Source organism: Tupaia chinensis, unplaced genomic scaffold (assembly GCF_000334495.1).
Source record: "Tupaia chinensis unplaced genomic scaffold, TupChi_1.0 Scaffold000275_1, whole genome shotgun sequence".
Classification (NCBI taxonomy): domain Eukaryota; kingdom Metazoa; phylum Chordata; class Mammalia; order Scandentia; family Tupaiidae; genus Tupaia; species Tupaia belangeri.
This window is the reverse complement of record NW_006159757.1, coordinates 1,490,775-1,511,659: the sequence shown is the minus strand read 5'-3', so window position 1 is coordinate 1,511,659 and position 20,885 is coordinate 1,490,775. Positions and strand designations below refer to the sequence as shown.

Genomic DNA, 20,885 nt, shown 5'->3' with positions numbered 1-20,885 from the left:
TGTCTCTGTCTGTCTGGCGAGCGCACACGCCCTATAGCAAAAACCTCTCGTGGCTTGAAAATCACTCCAGGAGTGTGTGCACATGTGCCCAATATCCCAAGAAAAGAAGGCATTCTTTTGTGGCCATCCCCTTTGGGAAGTGATTTTCCCTTTCACTGTCTCTCTCTGTTTCTCCTCAGCAAGCAAATGTTTCCTAAGGCAAAAACCTAAAAAAAAAAAGTATGTGTATATTTTGTTATAGCAGTCCAAAAAAACTGAAAAACTGTAATATTAATTAGATATTAAGAGGAATAAGATAAATTCTACATGAACTCAGAAAGCTCTCAAAAATAACATTGTTAAAAGAACAGTCATGTAGGGACCAGCAGTTAGCGTAATGGCTATGTCGCTGGACTCCCACATAGTCGACCACAGTTCGAGTCTCGGACCCGGCCGCTTACACTCACGCTGGGCGCGTGTGTGTGCATGCCCAAGATCCCGAGAGGAGAATGGAGAAGGGACTGAAGCGTGACCATCCCCCCGGAGGGTGTGTGTGTGTGTGGGTGATTTCTCGCTTTCTGTCTCTGTCTGTCTTTCTGGCGAGCTTACACATACTATCGAAAGAAAAAAAAAAGTCTCCAAAAAAAAAAAAAGAAAAAAAAAAAGGCCATGTAAATATCTAACCTAAATTGACAATAAAGCATATTTCTAAAATAGATATCTCATTAAATATATTTTTTATTAAAAAATTAAATTCGAGGGCTGGCAGGTAGCATGGTGTTTGAAATGCTGGACTTCCATATGGCTGACCATGGTTCAAGTCTCAGATCTGGAAGCTGGCTTTCTCACTTTGCCTTTCTGTTTCTGGTCAAATTAAAAAATAATTATAAGTAAAATTAAATAATTCTTTAAAAGAAATTTAATCTGGGGACCAGCAGATGGCATAATGGTTACATGGCTGGACTCCCCATATAGCTGACTGCAGTTTGAGTCCCAGACCTGGCACCTTCAAACTCAAGCTGGGCACATGTGCTTGCATGCCCAAAATTTAGAGAGGATAATAGAGGAGAGACTGTGGTGCAGACATCCCCTCTGTGGGGTGATTTCTCACTTTCTGTATAACTCTCTCCCTCTCTCTCTAGGGAAAAGCAAAAATTTCTCTTAAAAGAAATTAAATCTAGGCAGATACTTATCAAGCTAATAACAGTTATTTAGGAGAAAGAAGTAGATCTAAGAGGAGACTTTCATTTTATTCTAAAATATGCACAAATATTTTATATACCTAAAAATAATATCATAAAAAATTAAGTTTTGGGGCTAGCAGGTGGGATGGTGGTTAAGGCACTTGATCTCACCTAGCCAACTCCATGGTTCTAGTCTCGGACCCAGTGATTTGAATAACACATCAAGCACACGTGGATGCATACCCAAAATTCTGAGAGGAGAATGGAGGAGAAGAGATTGCAGCATAGTCATCACCCCTAGGGGTAAGTTCTCACCTTCCCTCACTCTCTCTCCCTGGCAAGCAGATATGTCCTATGACAAAAATCCAAAATCTAAAATAAAATAAAATAAAAATCAAGGTCTGAGAGGCAAAAATAGTACAAAGTTAAAAAGCAGTGAAAAATTGGAAGACGGGGCTGGCAGGCGGCGTGGTGGTTAAAGGTGCTGGACTGCCACTTGGCCAAATGTGGTTCAAGTTCTAGACTTGGTAGCTTGCTCTCTCTCTCTGGTCAAAAGTTTAAAATTAACGATAATAAAATAAAAATAATTCCTTAAAAAAATTTAAAAGAAAAGTTGGGAGAAACTATTTGTAATACATATGAAAAACAGTAGTTTCCTTAGGAACTTCATAGGGAAAATAATATAAAACAATCAATAAACTTTAACCTCATCTATAAATTAAAAACCAGGAACTATAGTATAGTAAGGTTGTTAAGTAAACAGTTATTTTGACATAATGACATGCAAATTTCTTTAGAAAAAAATATGGCATCATATATTGAAACTTAAGGTGTATATATTCTTTTTGGGCCAGTCTGTGGTGTGGTAGTTAAGACAGCTGGAACTGACATGTCCAACCACACACTTCATGTCCTGGTCCCGATAGCTCAAAAAAACACAACAGACATGTGTATGTGCTTGCCCAAAATCCTGAGAGGAGAACGGGGGAGAAGAAATAGCGCCATGGCCACCCTCCCTCTGCGGGGTACTTCTCACTTTCCTGCCACCAATTCCGCATCTCTCTCTCTGTGTGTGCCCTAAGGCAAGTTTAAAAATATATATATATACGTGTGTGTGTGTGTATGTGTGTGTCTGTGTGTGTATACCCTTTTAACTCAGGAATTCTTCTAGAAATTGATTCTGGAAATACTAGCATGTATACTCAAAGGTTCTGAAACTTTAGGGAACCAGCAGTTAGCGTAATGGGTATGTCGCTGGACTCCCACATAGTCGACCGCGGTTCGCGTGCCAGACCCAGTGGCTTAAAACTCACACCGGGCGCGTGTGCGTGCGTGCCCAAGATCCCGAGAGGAGAATGGAGGAGAAGGGATTGCGGCGTGACCATCCCCCCTGGGGGGTGATTTCTCGCTTTCTGTCTCCATGTCTCTCTCTGTCTGGCAAGCGCACGCGCCCTATAGCGAAAATCTCTCCCCCCCCCAAAAAAAAAAAATAGGTTCTGAAACTTTTTAACAGCATTTACTACAATAGCTAAAACTAAGAAGTAACTTAAACATCAATTAACAAGACAATTATAACATAATATATACAACAAGATATTACCATGTAGCAATTAAAAAGAATTAAATGGGGGCTGGCAGGTGGGATGCTAAGGTACTGGAATCCCACATGCTCAACTATGGTTCAAGTCCCAGATCTGCTGGCTTGCTTTCCCACTTTTCCTCACTTTCTCTCTGATCAAATTAAAAAATAGTAATAATAAATAAAATTAAGTAAATAATTATTTTTTTAAAAAAAAGAAAAGAATTAAATAGGGACAAGCTGGTGGCATGATAGTTAAGCAATGGACTTCCACTGGATCGACCATGTTTCAAGTCCTAGACCTGGCAGCATGCTTTCTCAATTTCCCTCTCTATCTCTCTCTGATAAGCACACGTACCCTTTAGCAAATTTTAAAATAACTAAAATTAAATTAATAGTAATTCAAATATTAAATGATTCTTTATGTATTGATATGAAAAGAAATCTAAGACATATAATTAACTGAAAAAAGGAACATAGTATGATTTCATTTCTATGAAGTAAAAAAGGATATTCTGATCATTGGACATTTAGGTTTCTTCAGGTCAAGATGAAGTATCAGTGACCCAAAACAATAAAATTTCAACCAAACTATAAAAAGCAATGGTTTTCAAAGACTGGACATCAAGCAACACAGGGAAATAACCCCTGAAAGCAAACCAAAAAAAATAAAGCCTATCTTAGCTCGTTTCCTAAAGAAAGTTTCCAGGCCCTGGACAAAAGGAGAAGCCAGAATGATCCTAGTAGTCTTCCTGAGTTGAGAACAACAGAGCTTAGAGTCTGGCAAGACTGTAACTCATGTGGCTAGAGCTCCCAAGGCAGAGTCACAGACAGGAGAAAGCAGCAGAGAGAGAGACCTCAGAGTTGAATGCTAACCATGCACACACATATGTCTGGTGTGTTTTTCAAACTACTGGGACCAGGACATGAAGTGTGTGGTTCAGATATGTCAGCTGCCTTTAACTACCATACCACTGGCTGGTCTAAAAGAATATATATATACATCTTAAGTTTCAATATAAGATGCTATATTTTCTTCTAAAAATATCTGCATCATGGGACTAGCAGTTAGCGTAATGGCTATGTCGCTGGACTCCCACGTAGTCAACCGCGGTTCCTGTCCCAGACCTGGTGGCTTAAAACTCACGCCAGGCACGTGTGCATGCGTGCCCAAGATCCCAAGAGGAGAATGGAGGAGAAGGGACTGCGGCGTGGCCATCCCCCCTGGGGGGTGATTTCTCGCTTTCTGTCTCTCTGTCTCTCTCTGTCTGGCGAGCACACACGCCCTATAGCAAAAGCCTCTCCATATATATATCTTCATGCCACTAACTATATGAAAATAACTGTTTACTTAACAACCTTACATTAGACTGATTTTTAATTTTTTTTAATTTATCAATTTTTAAAAATTGATTTTAAAATTCTGGGTGAGGTTAAAGTTTATTGATTGTTTTATAATGTTGTGTATCACTTTCCCTATGAAATTCCTGTTTGAATATTTTACATCTCCTTTTTCTCTGTAAGTATGTCTTTGTTTTTCTTTTTAAAATTAATTTGCAAAAATATTTTGCATAATAAGGAAACTTCTTACATGTGAGAAAGGTAAATGAGACTGGGAAAGTAACTACCCGAAAGGAGTAGGGCTTAAGAATTCACATAAGCTAGAAACAGTCTGCATGCCCATGACACACAATGGAATTTTTTTTTTTTTTAGAGGATGTGTATGCTAACTAGAAGAGACAGAAAGAAATTGAGAAAGCACTTCCCACTGGGAATGGTCATGCCACAGTCCTTTCTCCATTTCTCCCTCCTTCTGGAATTTTGTACACACATGCACATGCATCTAGCATGTTTTTCTTTCTTTTTTTTCTTATAGACCATAGATTAGTTTATTTTTAACACCCATCATGACATAAATTCATAGGGAATAGGTTCCAGTAGCTCAGGCTCCTTTCCACTGGTTCTCACAAAGTGTGCTTCTCTGGGTGGAGCAGGCTGGCACTTCAGTTGAACCCAGGTACCTTTTTCTTTGGCTTCCTTCATTTTCTGGTCATCTTATTTCACATGTTTTAGGAAGCTATCTCTGCTCTTAGAATGCTTAATATGCTCAATATGCACATTCATTCTCTTGGCAAAAACCTTGCCCTTAAACTTGTTTGGGTAACACTGTAGACTCCTCCAGTTTTGCCAGGGTAACATTTGTGGGACATTCCTTTTTGAACAGTACCCATTCCCTTGATGTCTACAATATCACCTTTCTTGTAGATTCCCATATATGTTGCCAGAGGAACCACTTTATGTTTTCTAAAATGCCTAGAGAATATATATCAGGTGCCTCTCCTTTCTCTTTGTATTTGTCATTTTGGTTAATTACTAGAAGATGGCAGTTCTGGCCAAAAGGCCCTAGCATGTTTTTTGAAACTCTGGATCCGGGTCTAAAACCTTCCTGTTAGCCATGTGAGATCCAGCCACTTTAACCATCATGCCACCAGTTGGCCCAGGGAAGATCTTTTAATTCATGGAAAATCAGGTAGAGTCCAAAAAGATACTGCCTCAGTATTAGGAAAAACTAGCCCTAGATTAAAGACTACACTAACACTTCCAGTAAAATATCTCTTCAAGGATGAAACTAGTTCCAAGTAACTTAACTGGGTCCCAGCAAAGCATAAACAAATGATATTTATAATAACAAAAGATATCTAGCATGCATCCAATTAAACATGAGTAGTCACGTCGAGAAGCAAAAAAGTTATCAGACATGCAAAGATAAAACAAACTTGAGAAACTTGAAACCAAACCAGAAATAACATACAATAAAATTAAACAAAACATTTTTAAAGTTATTTTATAACTATTTCATATGCTGAACAAGCTAGATAACTAACATGTTACAAAGAAAATATAACCTTTATAGAGATGAAAACTATGCCTCAAAGAAATGGGATTAACAGTATATTATACACTGTAAAAAGAAAAGATTAGTGAACTTGAAAATGTAACAAGACTATCAATATGAAACACAGAAAAAAAAAAAACACTGAATAAAGAGAACAGAATATCAATGAGCTTTTGTACTTGAGTATATAGTTTTAATTTAATTCCAACAGAAGAGGAGACAAAGGGAGAAACAGAAAATACACATGGAGAAATAATGGTAAAGATAGTCTAAATTTGATGAAAACTATAAATCTAAAGATTCAAATTTAATGAATCTAAGGCCAAGAAGCAAAACAAAGCCACACCAACCCTCATCATAATTAAGTTGCTTGAAAGCAAAGGTAATAAAAAATTTTTGAAGCAACCAGAGAAAAAAATACCCATTATATAAATAGGAACAAAGGTAAGAAAGATAAGCAGCAGTTCTCACTGGAAACAATGAAAGCTAGAAAACAAAGGAGTAACATCTTTAAACAACTAATAGAAAAAGAAAATTTTCACACTAAAATTCTATTCCTAACAAAAATATTTCTTAACAACAACAAAAATATCTTTTAAAAACAATAACAGAACTTTGCCAATGTCTGTTATCTCTGAAAAATGCCTAAAAATAACATTTTTTTCTAATGAGCTTAAATTTCCAAATGATGTACAGGAGAAAAAAAAGTAAATAAAGATCAGCCCCACAGTGCAGCGATTTACATGCTGCACAGAGCAAGCCAGATCCCTCCAGGCAATCAGTATCTGAGTCCCTGCCCTAGCCGCTTGAAAACCATACTTTCACGTACACAAATCCCCAGGACCCTGAAAAATGATGGAAAACTGGAGAAAAGGGAATTGCAGCATGACCATGCCCCACTGTGGGGTATCTTCTCTCTTCCCCTTCTCCTCTACCTCCCTCTCTCCTATGTAACCTCTGGCATTGGAACAAAAAAAAAAAATCATCTAAATCAATATCAAAAGATGCTAAATACTATGAAATAATTTGGATTCTAAAATATCACAGTAAGTATACTGTGAAAGTTCTGAAAGATGTGGTCTGATTCAACAAAAGTAAATTGTATAGTGGGATTTCTCTTTTAAAAATTTTTAAATCTAACTCATATTTTGGTTGGAATTATATACTTGATTATATACAAATATATGAAAATGAATGCATCTACAGGATTCAATAAGTATCTTGTATTGAGGATGTAAAGTACAAAACACTGGGGCCAGTAGGTGGCATGATGGTTGAGAAGCTGGGCTCCCACATGGCCAACAGCAGTTAAAGTCCCAGCCTGGTGGCTTGCTTTCTTACTTTCCCTTTCTCTCTCTCTCTCTCTGGTCAAATTAAATAATAATAATAAATAAAATAAGGTGAATAACTCTTAAAAAAATACAAAACACATTTTGTTATTAAAAGGTACTTCCCAAATAAATATATACTTCACCCTTAAGATGTTTAAGTAAAAAGGAGGGAACCAGCAGTTAGCATAATGGCTATGTCGCTGGACTCCCACGTAGTCGACCGCGGTTCGTGACCCGAACCCTGTGGCTTAAAACTCACGCCGGGTGCGTGTGCATGCGTGCCCAAGATCCTGAGAGGAGAATGGAGGAGGAGAAGGAATTGTGGCGTGACCATCCCCCCTGGGGGGTGATTTCTCGCTTTCTGTCTCTATGTCTATCTCTGTCTGTCTAGCGAGCACACGCGCCCTATAGTGAAAATCTCTCCAAAAAAATAAATAAATAAATAAGATGTTTAAGTAAAAAGGATAGCCCAGTATTTTTAGGATTCGTGATTTAGTAGCACTTCAACCTAACAAATTTAATTTTTTTCAAGTAGTTGGTGTGAGGAGGTAAGAGTGATACACTGGTCATCAGAAAAGGCATGACATGTTTTTCTATGTGAAAATCCATCATGACTTTTCAGACAACCCAATATATTAGGAGCCCTACCAACTGAAAGACAATATAAAAAAGAATTTTAAATACTTTTGAAATAATATAAAAAATAACTCATCTCACAAAATAAACAACTCACCTCACAAAACTACAAGGTAAGCTTTAGCTCTAAGTAGCACTTTAATATATCATTCAAAACAAACTGATTAAAACTAAGGATAAATACCAAAATATCAGAATTCCAATAGATCAATTCACCTTCTCTTTACCTATCTGACAAAGTTAATCTCTCTTTGTTTTTGGGGGGGAGGTTTGAGAGAGATTTTTGTTAGAGGGCACATGCGCTTGCCGGAGAGGCAGAGAGAGAGAGATAGAAAGCAAGAAATAACCGTCCCCCATAGGGGATGGCCATGTTGTAATCCCTTCTCCTCCACTCTTCTCCTGGGGTTTTGGGCATGCACACACATGCAACCAGAGTGAGTTTCAAGTCGACTATGTGGGAGTCTAGCAACATAACCATTATGCCATCTGTTGGTCCCAAAAGTGAATCTTTCTAAAACCCCAAGAATGGTTTAAGACAAGTCACTACTAGGTAAAATCTGAAGATATCTATTACACTTGAACCTGAAGTAACTCAACATAATACCATGTAAGTTCATTATTATCCTCTAAGCACAGAGCCTTTTACATCTAGGGATGCATTTCAATGAACTTTTCAAGGTTGTTATTAAGTCTTAATATCTTGTATCATCTCTTTATTTTTAAAAATTTGAAACCATTTTTAAAATGTAAATTTTCAGTAATACACACCTGACAAGCCTAAAGGTAAATGACACTGCTTATGAAAATCATGGTGTTTGTTTTAAGGAGATCTTACCTTCTGGTGTTGGTTTGTCTTGAGGAAGATCTGGCATATTTTCATCCAAAAGGTCTGCTAAGGATTGAGAATTTGCCAGCAGCTTCTGATAAGACATAGCAAATTCCTCATACTGTTTATGTCTATCTTCACTTAGTTCCCCTTTAGAATGTAGAATACGCCTACAAACAAATGATGAAATAATCTGATAATCTTATCAAGAATAGATATGATCATGTACTGTTACATGGGAAATGTTCCATAAAATTTGATTTTATCATACAAATTGAACATGATCTTCTTTGCCAACGTTTTTATTACCTAACATTTTTCAAGATGCATCTGAAAAACTAATATACATGCAATCCTAACTAATATTTAAAAAATTTTTGCCAGAGAACACATGTGCTTCCCAGAAAGTTGGACAGAGAGCAACAAGGAAAAACACCCTACAGGCCACACAGCAACCTCTTCCCCTCCACCTCTCCATTCTGTATGGATTCAGGGTACACAGGCACACATGTCCATGACTGGTGTGCTTTTCAAGCTGTTGGTTCCAGGATTCAAACTGTATGGTTGGCCATATGACATCCAGCTGCCTAATTGCCAAGCCATGACGCCAATCCTGATAACTTTCTCTAAGCAATCAAACTTTAACACTGGTTCCTCAAATATGAAGTATTATCTGCAAAAATGACATTACTATAATGTTACTAATGATAAATTTAGTAATTTGTCACAGTCATACTCCCCTCAGACACACAGTTAGCCGAAAATTAAAATGCCACTTAGTTTTCAAAATCAACGGGCTATGGGGAAAAAATCAATTATCTTTAAACCTCCACAATAATTTGAATCAGAAATATCATAATGATATGACACTAAATAACTGAAAATTACTTCGTATTTTGTTACTAACACACTCCCCTCAAACATACAATTAAGCAAACACATCTAACATAACTACAATCAGTTTCAAAAACAAGTTTTCAACAGGTTCAACAACAACGAAATCAGTTATCCTTAAACTTCCATACTGATTAAAATCATGATTATCTTTGGAAAAAGCTCATATCTTCCTTATTATTATTTCCAAGTCTGGTCAGAGACAGAAAGAGAGAGGGAAAGGGAGAAAGGAAGCCACCAGTTCTGAGACTTGAACCATGGTTGGCCATGTGGGAGTCCAGCACTTTTAACCTACACGCCACCTGCCAGCCCCCATTTTGGAATTTCTGTAAAAGCCACCATAATTACATAATAAAATAAATGATTCAAATAAATAACGCTCAAAAGTAGACTAAAATGTCCACAATATATTACCAGGAAAAAGCTTATAAAGACTAGAGTTTACTCTGAATTATGCTAAAAGGGATAATAACAGTTATAAGAGATTTTAAAACCTTTAATGGGGGACCAGCAGGTAGCATGGAAGTTAAAGGTGCTGGATTCCCACATGGCCAACTGTGGTTCAAAACCCGGACATGGAAGTTTGCTTTCACTCTCTCTTTCTCTTTCTGTCTCGCTCTGGCCAGATTAAAAAATAATAATAGAACAAAAGTGAGTAAGTAAACCTTTAAAAAAAACAAATAAAATCTCTAATGACAATAAAGATGAAACATTATTCTAGTACTTGAAATCAGAAAATATTTCAGAATAGTATCATTTAAAACTTTATTTCTCTGAAAGTTCTGACATTCTATTCATCTCAATAACAAATGTCCAGTCCAATCAGATACATAATACTCACAAAGGATTTCTCATATATAAAGTTGCAAGGTGAGGGATCTGCAGGTAGCATAACAGTTAAGGTGCTGGACTCCCACATGGTTGATTGACCATGGTTTGAGTTCTGGACCCAACAGCTTAAAACTTACACCAGGGGCATGTGCATACGTGCCCAAAATCCTGAAACTGAAGAAGAAAGGACTGTGGCGAGGTCGCATCCTCCCCAAAGGAGGTGATTTCTCGCTTTCTGTCTGTCTCTCTGGTGAACGTACATGTCCTATAGCAAAAGATCTCTCCAAAAAAAAAAAAAAAAAGTTACAAGGTGACAATCCTTTTATCAAAACTGAAAATTAATAGTCCTTTTCCAGTAGCAACCCCACTTTCAAACATGTGCTTGACTGTGCCTTGAGTCAAGTAAGTGTTTTAACTGTTTCCCTGTGAGTAGATTCCATTTCCTCGTTAATGCTACAAGAACCAAACTAAAACTTGAAAGCTTCGGAGATAGTCCTTACCCAGATCTTAACTCCATGGTCAAATTCTTTAATAGTACCAATTTTCCTTAACTACTTCATAAGTATGTGCTTACGACTACTGCTCAGTGAGAACAATCCCCAGGGAAAAAAGTTTAAATGTGATGGGTTTGTTTTCTAATCTTATCTTATTCTGAGCACTTGGTAAGCAAGACATGATACCAATGATATTCTAGATTGAGCATTTAGTAAGGAGGACAGGATACCAAAGAAATGGAATTATGAGTTCTATTATATAATGAATTTACACAATTATATACCTTTTCCCGTGACCATTTATTTAATAACATTACTGCACATGTGACCAAAAACCAGCATGAAAGAAAACTATATATATACTGGGTTATTGAAGAAGTCATGAAATATTTTTTCCACGCAAAAATGTATCATGACTTCTCTGACAACCCTGTATATATACATATTTTATTTATATGTGTGTATATACATATTTTATTAATATATAATTTTATTATTTTATTTATATACACATACATTTTTAAAGTGCAAAAATAACCCTCCCTAGGTGCTTTAACAGTCAAAAACCCTATATCATTTAGAAATTCTAGTGAAATCAAATGAAACATTTTTAAAGGTATGTACTAAATATGTCAGGTTTTTGGTAACCTTATAAGGCTCATAGGAAAAGATTTTCAGCTTAATTAAAAAAAATTTTTAGAGAGGTTTTTGCTATAGGGCGCACACACTTGCCAGAAAGTCAGAGAGAGACAGAGGTTGAGACAGAAAGCGAGAAATCAGCCCCCAGGGGGGACAGACATGTCACAGTACCTTCTCCTCCATTCTCCTCTCAGGATCTTGGGCACACACGCACATGCACCTGGCGTGAGTTTTAAGACACCAGGTCTGGGCCTCAAATCAGGGTCAAATACATGGGAGTCCAGTGACATAGCCATTATACAACTGCTGGTCCCAGTTTAATTAAACTTTTTAGAAAACCTGTGTGAGGCAACTAAATATCACATAGCACACTTGACCAAAGAGGACCTCTTTTGTATATCAGAGTTATGAAAAAGGATCTCACCAAAGTTTCTTAAGAGAATGTTGTAGGACTACAGCACTAAAAGTACAAGCAAAATCAAACTGAAGGTAAGAATCATCACTATCTTTTCTTTTGGAGAGGTTTTTGCTATAGGGCACATGTGCTCGCCAGAAAGACAGAGACAGAGAGACAGAAAGTGAGAAATCACCCCCCAGGGGATGGCCATGCCACAATCCCTTCTTCTCCATTCTCCTCTCGGGGTCTTGGGCACGCACACACATGCACCCAGCAAAGAATCATAACTATCTTTTTAATTACCATCTTTTTAGAAACACACCTAGAAGACACAGTTGAATTCAAACTATTCGTAAATCAATTAAAACTGCCAAAAATCAGAGATCAGCAAACTTTTCCTGCAAAGAACCAGAGAGTAAGTAGCTTAGATTTCACAGGCCTTTACTGCAACCATTCAACCTTGCTATAAATATAGCACAATAGTCACAAAGTGTAACAAGTATAATGGTTACAGTAAAATATTATTTACACTGAAATTTAAACTTCATAATATTCATGTTTCACAAAATATTATTCTATATTTTTTTCCCAGGGTTGGGGGCAGAGGTTTTTGCTCTAGGGTGCATGCACTGGCCAGAAAGTCAGAGAGAGACAGAAAGCGAGAAATCAACCCCCAATGGGGATGGCCACGCCGCAATCCCTCCTCCTCCATTCTACTCTTGGGATCTTGGGCATGCACACACATGCACCTGGCATGAGTTTAAGCCACCGGGTCCAGGGCTTGAACTGTGGTCGACTACATGGGAGTCCAGAGACACAGCCATTATGCCAACTGCTAGTCCCAATCCTGTATTTTCCCCCCACCATTAAAAAGGCAAAAACCCTTCTCAGTTCACAAAACCTACCCATGGGCCTAACCCGGCCATAGTTTGGCAATCCCTATCATAGAATTAATCCGATCAATAAAATGCTTTATTAGTTTATTCCTTCCAATAACACTGTACAATAAGGAGGTACCAGCATCTTTTCAAAGATATGAAAAGCAATGAAAAAAAATCAAGTCTATGTCTTACTCCTTACAGTGAAAACACAAAAAAAGCTAACCTCCTTTACCAAACATATGAGATTTATCACTGGTGAGAAGCATCCCTGAGGTTAATCAATCCTCAATTTGTTAAGTTTTTATATTACTAATATTGTACATTGACAGAAAATATAAAATAGTTCATTCATGGGCCAACAGGCTGTTTGGTGGTTGAAGTGCTCAACTTCGAAATGGTTGAACGAAATCTGAGTATGAGACCTGGAGTCTGGTTCTCTCTCTCACTCTTTCTCTCTCTGGTGAGCACATATGCCCTACAGCAAATTAAAAATAATAACAGCAGGTGGAATGATGGTAAAGGTGCTGGACACTCACACATGGCCAACAATGGTTAGTGTGCCAGACCTGGTGGCTTGCTTTCTCACTTTCCCTGTGTCTCTCTCTGGTCAAATCAACATAAAGGAATGAATAAATAAAATTAAGTATTTCTTTTTAAAAAAATACATAGAATGCAATACATTTTTTAAAAATTTTAAAAATCAGTTCATTGGGGCCAGCAGGTGATATGGTGGTTAAGGTACTGGGATCCCATATGGGAGACCACATTTCAAGTCCCAAACCTGACAACTTACTTTCTCACTCTCTTTCTCTTTCTCTCTGTATCTCTCTGATGAGTGCATGTGCCCTATAGCAAATTAAAAGGATAATAATAATAAACAAAATAATTTTTTTAAAAAACAGTTGATTCTTCTATCAAGTATCTCAGAAGAAAACTTAATTAATACTTCAAAATATTCTAGTATATGTGTTTTTCTTTTCCACTCGTATTTATTAGTTTGAGTTTGCTATCATTTCTTTTTGTATACTTACTTCGTCCTTTTGTATTATCTTAAACATGAATCTTTTTTTTTCTTTTGAGAGATTTTTGCTATAGGGCTCATGTAGAGTCAGAGGGGGACAGAGTCAGAAAGCAAGAAATCACCCCTGGGGGGGATGGCCACACCACAATCCTTCTCCATTCTTCTCCTGGGCCCACCCCACACACACACATGCACATGCATGCATAGCCTAAGTTTTAAGTCGCCGGGTCCAGGACTCAAACTGTGGTCTACTACAAGGGAATTCAAGGACGTAAACATTATGCTATATGCTGGCCCCTTAAACGTGAATTTTTAAAACAAGCTATAAAAGTTTAAGTAGTTTAACAAACTTTCAGAATCATAAAAGGATACAAAGAGAAACTCATTTAGGTCTTTCAAAGAGATTTAAGAAGACAGTATGGGTGGGGGCCAGCAGGTGGCATGGTGGTTAAGGGAGCTGGACTCCCACATGGCTGACTACAGTTCTAATCCTGGCCCTGGTGGCTTGCTTTCTCACTTTCTCTCTCTCCCCTCTCTGGTCAAATTAAAATAAATAAATACCATTAAATAATTATTAAAAATAAATTTTTAAAAAGAATGTTCAGGTGGCATTATGGGTAAGGCACTGGATACCATCATGGCTGGCTGCAGTTCAAGTCCCTGACTGAGAGGCTTGAAACACTCTGAGCACGTGTGTATGTGTGCCCAAAATGCCAAGAGGGGAATGGAGAAGGGAATGCAATGTGGTCATCCCCTCAGAGGGTGATTTATCACTTTTTCTCTCTCCATCTCTGTCTCTCTGGCAAGCACACATGCCCTATAGCAAAAATCTCTCTTAAATCAAAAGAAAAAAAGACAGGGCCAGCAGATAGCATAGTGGTCACATCGCTGGACTCCCACTTGGCAGGCTGCGGTTCGGGTCCTGGACCCAGTGGCTTAAAATACATCAGGTGTGTGTGAGTGCATATTTAAGATCCCAAGAAGAGAATGAAGAAGAGATTGCAGCATGGTCATCCACCCTAGAGGGTGATTTCTCATTTTCCCTCTCAATTATCTCTCTGGCAAGTACACATGCCCTAGTGGGAAAACCTCTACAAAAAAAAAAAAGTAATAATAGCTAACATTTATTTAAAATGTGCTAGATATTGTTATTTCTTTCACACACATGAATTCACTACACTTATTTCAGAAATACAGTACTTCTGTTATCCTGTTTTATAGATGGGAAAACTGGAACAGAGATACCAGGTAACTTGCCCAATATTACCTTGGCTGAGTAAAGGACAGGCCTAGGATCTGAACCCACACAATCTAGCTTCATACTCTTAAATACTAGACTATACTGCCTCTCAAACTAAAATTATCCACTTTGTACTTTACATTGAAATCAGACTGTCTCTCAAATGCATTTATCAAAAACAGATCGAGATGTTTATATTCTTTTAGATCTCTTTTGGGTTAGATTTCACTAGTACTGAGTGGCTAATGTCTGTACTAGATACTTTAAAAGCAAGTAAATGTGGTAGATGCTGATAATGATAGGTACTATGTAACTGTGAGAAGGTGTAAAGAAAAGAATCTGTTTCTGTCATTGGTTATCCATGTTATGGTGGACAAGTCCTTTAAACCCTAAATATATTCTATTACCTTCAAAATATACATATTTCTTTCAGAGGTACTATGAGGATCAATTATGATAATATATTTGATGTACTACATTAATAAAAAAATGACATTTCCATGGAAAAAGAAAAAGTCAAGAACCAGGTCAGTTGGTGGCACAGTGGTGACACAATGCTCTGTATTGCTACAACCACATGATAAGGTCCTAAGTTCATCTCCTGGGTCTTCCTATGTTTACCAAGCATATGTGCATTGCAACCATGATCCAGGCTGACTGGAGGTGGATCACGGTGTGAAGACCAAAATGGGGGTACCTGTATCTTTCCCTTTCTCTGTTGCTCTCTCTCCTGGAAGAAATACATAAACAAACTTAAAAAAAAACAAAGGCAAGAGCCTCAATGTCAGGTAGTATTTTGATATTATATTAATCAAATTAAAAAAGAAAAAATCCTGGCAAGAATACAAAACAACTCTTTTAACTTGATCTCATATGGTCACACAAAGTAACAGACCATATAGCCAAAATCACAAATAATTACCATGAAGCAAGGAAAACTACTGGACTTTACTCTTCATCTCCTTGAACATTCTTTTAATTTTTCATAAAAATTTGCCTTAACATTATCTTAAATATTCTTTTGGTTTCATTTTAGAATTAATTTAGTTAAGGATGTCTTACTATATTGTGAAAAGATACCAGAATAGCTAAGTATAACAGTACCCATTAAAATAGTTATTAAACTATTAGAATGTCAGTCATTTAAATAGAATTAGAGGATACCTTAGAAGGAGGTAAGTACTTCAGAGTTCTTATAAAATTGTTAGAGCCTCCTTAATCTCAAAGTATAGATAGCAAAGTAACGTCTCTTTTTTTTTTTTTTTTCCTAATTTGGTATAGGGTATGTGCGTTCACTGGTGAGAGACAGAGACAAACAGAGAGAAGGAAAGTAAGAAAGCATTCCCCCGGCGGGATAGCCACATCACAATCCCTTCTCCATTCTCCTCTTGGAATTTTGGGCATGCATAGTAGTACGTGCACACACACGTGCCATCCAGACCTCTGGGTCTGGGACTTAAACTGCACAATCTGACCATGTAGGGATCCAGCTACCTTAACCATCATATCATCAGGTGGCCCAGTAAAGCAACAGCTTCACAGTGCTTAAATACTATCAACTGAGCAAAAAACCTTATCAGTAAGGCAAAATACAACTCACCTGTAAGGAAAGTGAAAATAAAACTACTTTAATTATAGGCTAACATGTTTTTAAATTTCGAATCAGTCAATTAACACTTCATGAATTTGCATTAATAAAAAGAAACCTCTAAGATTTTATTAACAATGGAGAAAAGGAAAGTCTGTATTCTTTTTACATGTTTTTACTAAAATCCAAATCAAATAACATACTGAGCGTGCAAATCATGAAGGTGCTAACTCACAAGAGAAACTTGCCATCTATTCCATCAGTTAGGGAGAAAAAATGGAATTAGGACACTTCAAGATTATTCAAACAAGTTCTAACTTAATGATTTCACTATACTGAACAAAACAAATTCTATTACTTAACTTAGTTATATTCAATAAAAATTAAATAATTTCTTCAATGAATTTTTATTAAATGTCCCCCAAAATACTATCATGATCTCTATATTTCAGAGTACAAAACATTTTGAAGTGTAAGAGCACTGAACATTAGCAAAACTTACTAAAAAACTTATTAACTCCACATTGGCAAACATTAGGTAATAGTTTTAAATGTGCAAATATAACTCCCCAGATCAATCACTTAACCAACATGTGTAATAAAAAATAATATTTTTTTTAAGTACAACACTTAGCAAAATTTACCAGAATTCACACAACCCTAGGATCAGCTGTGGTGCTTGCTTGTATTTGGAAATCGCACAGGGGCTTAGAAACAGTACTTCTAGTGCCTATGACATATGTCCAGATAATACAAAAAAATTAGTTAGAAAAATTCAACACACTGTATTCATTCATTACAGTATCTTTAAGAAAAGAGATTTTACTAGTATCTTTTTTTTTTTTAATTGGTCCATTTATTTCTTCCATAAGCAAGAGAGGAAGGGAGACAGCAACCCCAAAAGGATCTCAATGCTGTACTCCATCTGCAGACCTCGGTCAGCCCTGGACAGTAGGCAAGCATGTGACCTACATACTCAGGGGGGTCTCCATATCTGAACAGGGAACTTTCCCATGTGAGATTCCCTCACAAAGTGCTGATTCTACTGCTGGCTTCTACTAATCTATGTTTTAAATTGGTTGAATAAAAATTTAATTATACACTTTAATGAGTATAGAATATAATTTCACAATCTCTAAGAATAGTGCCATCTCCCAGATTACTAAAACAAACAAGAGCATTTGGGATTTCTGGTCTGAAAATAAGAGTGCAATTTAATTTTTTTCTTTTACAATATTAAATAAAAGTTGAAAGAAATTTAACTATACCTTGGTCTTAACTTATCAGCTGGTTTGGCACTTAAGTTTTCTAGCCTTATCCTACCTAAGAGAACCTTACTGGGAAAACTGCTGTCCATGATTTATTCCTATAATGTAGAAAACCTGAAAACACTTACTAAATAAAGATTGCAAGGAAGAGGGGACCAGCAGGTGGCGTGGTGCTTAAGGTGCTGGACACTCCCACATGGTCAACCACAGCTTGAGTACCAGACCTGGTGGCTTGCTTTCTCACTTTCTCTCTCTCTCTCTCTATCTCTTTTTCTCTCTGGTCAAGTTAAAATAAATGAATGAATAAATAAATAAAATTAAATAGATAATTATTTTTAAAAAATAAGATTGCAAGGAAGAAACATTTGAAAACTGATCATTTTAACAGTACACTGTAATATAGTCTCTGAGAAGGAGACTAACATTAGACCAGGTGGGAATTCTGCAACAATCCATTCCTCATGTCTTTTGAGCTCAGTCAGATATTTGCATCTTCACTGAAGAGGCTGCTCAAGTTGAAGGTAGGAGTAATATATTAATCTGTATATCTATTATTTTCCACGTGATAAATTAAGATTTTCACATCTCGCAAATATTACACCTAAGTGGACAAAGTGACTTATAAATGATAAATGACTGTTACATCGATAAGACAAATTTATACTAGGTAAGTAACCATCTCTAAGAACCATAGATTACCAGTTCTGCATCAAAATAGATAACATTTCTAAGGAAAGGCCACAAAGCTGTGTTCTCTTAACACAGCATCCTGTCCAAAAATTATCAGTTATTTGAGTAACAAAAAAAGATCTGCATATCAGATGTGACCAGCATATAAGTAATTAATAATACACATGTAATCAATATTCAGAATTATCATTAGACTACAATATTCTAAAGCACCTAAATAAATGTTAAAAGAGGTAAGTGAGAGAGTCAGCAGGTGGCGAGGTGATTAAGGACACTGGACTCCCACGTGGCCAATCATGGTTTAAGTCCTGGACCTAGTGGCTTTTTCTCCTCTTCTCTTCCCTCTCCATAATTTCTTCAATGAATTTTTATTAAATGTCCCCCAAAATACTATCATGATCTCTATATTTCAGAGTACAAAACATTTTGAAGTGTAAGAGCACTGAACATTAGCAAAACTTACTAAAAAACTTATTAACTCCACATTGGCAAACATTAGGTAATAGTTTTAAATGTGCAAATATAACTCCCCAGATCAATCACTTAACCAACATGTGTAATAAAAAATAATATTTTTTTTAAGTACAACACTTAGCAAAATTTACCAGAATTCACACAACCCTAGGATCAGCTGTGGTGCTTGCTTGTATTTGGAAATCGCACAGGGGCTTAGAAACAGTACTTCTAGTGCCTATGACATATGTCCAGATAATACAAAAAAATTAGTTAGAAAAATTCAACACACTGTATTCATTCATTACAGTATCTTTAAGAAAAGAGATTTTACTAGTATCTTTTTTTTTTTTAATTGGTCCATTTATTTCTTCCATAAGCAAGAGAGGAAGGGAGACAGCAACCCCAAAAGGATCTCAATGCTGTACTCCATCTGCAGACCTCGGTCAGCCCTGGACAGTAGGCAAGCATGTGACCTACATACTCAGGGGGGTCTCCATATCTGAACAGGGAACTTTCCCATGTGAGATTCCCTCACAAAGTGCTGATTCTACTGCTGGCTTCTACTAATCTATGTTTTAAATTGGTTGAATAAAAATTTAATTATACACTTTAATGAGTATAGAATATAATTTCACAATCTCTAAGAATAGTGCCATCTCCCAGATTACTAAAACAAACAAGAGCATTTGGGATTTCTGGTCTGAAAATAAGAGTGCAATTTAATTTTTTTCTTTTACAATATTAAATAAAAGTTGAAAGAAATTTAACTATACCTTGGTCTTAACTTATCAGCTGGTTTGGCACTTAAGTTTTCTAGCCTTATCCTACCTAAGAGAACCTTACTGGGAAAACTGCTGTCCATGATTTATTCCTATAATGTAGAAAACCTGAAAACACTTACTAAATAAAGATTGCAAGGAAGAGGGGACCAGCAGGTGGCGTGGTGCTTAAGGTGCTGGACACTCCCACATGGTCAACCACAGCTTGAGTACCAGACCTGGTGGCTTGCTTTCTCACTTTCTCTCTCTCTCTCTCTATCTCTTTTTCTCTCTGGTCAAGTTAAAATAAATGAATGAATAAATAAATAAAATTAAATAGATAATTATTTTTAAAAAATAAGATTGCAAGGAAGAAACATTTGAAAACTGATCATTTTAACAGTACACTGTAATATAGTCTCTGAGAAGGAGACTAACATTAGACCAGGTGGGAATTCTGCAACAATCCATTCCTCATGTCTTTTGAGCTCAGTCAGATATTTGCATCTTCACTGAAGAGGCTGCTCAAGTTGAAGGTAGGAGTAATATATTAATCTGTATATCTATTATTTTCCACGTGATAAATTAAGATTTTCACATCTCGCAAATATTACACCTAAGTGGACAAAGTGACTTATAAATGATAAATGACTGTTACATCGATAAGACAAATTTATACTAGGTAAGTAACCATCTCTAAGAACCATAGATTACCAGTTCTGCATCAAAATAGATAACATTTCTAAGGAAAGGCCACAAAGCTGTGTTCTCTTAACACAGCATCCTGTCCAAAAATTATCAGTTATTTGAGTAACAAAAAAAGATCTGCATATCAGATGTGACCAGCATATAAGTAATTAATAATACACATGTAATCAATATTCAGAATTATCATTAGACTACAATATTCTAAAGCACCTAAATAAATGTTAAAAGAGGTAAGTGAGAGAGTCAGCAGGTGGCGAGGTGATTAAGGACACTGGACTCCCACGTGGCCAATCATGGTTTAAGTCCTGGACCTAGTGGCTTAAAAACCATGCCAGGCACATGTGTACTTAAGGGTCCCAAGAAGAGAGTGAAGGAGAAAGGACTGTGGCATGGCCATCCCCTCTAGGAGGTGATTTCTCACGCCCCTTAGCCTACCTGTGGTGAGTGTACATGCCCTATGACAAAAATCTAAAATAATAATTTTAAAAATTATTTTATTGATCAGAGAGGGACAGAGTGAGAAAGAGAGAGAAGGAAAGTGAGAAAGCAAGCCACCAATCCAGGACTCAAACCACAGTTGGCCATGTGG

At 36.7% G+C, this 20,885-nt stretch overlaps 1 protein-coding gene across 2 annotated transcripts in view; it reads right to left on the bottom strand.

Moving 5' to 3' along the window:
* The window catches only part of UPF2 (UPF2 regulator of nonsense mediated mRNA decay), a 153,582-nt gene that overhangs the window by 112,718 nt on the left and 19,979 nt on the right, over positions 1-20,885 (bottom strand). For both annotated transcript variants that reach the window (XM_027772453.1, XM_006150016.1), the window contains exon 4: positions 8,441-8,601. In XM_027772453.1, coding sequence (XP_027628254.1) covers positions 8,441-8,601 — 161 coding nt within the window. The remainder of the gene's footprint in view (positions 1-8,440; positions 8,602-20,885) is intronic.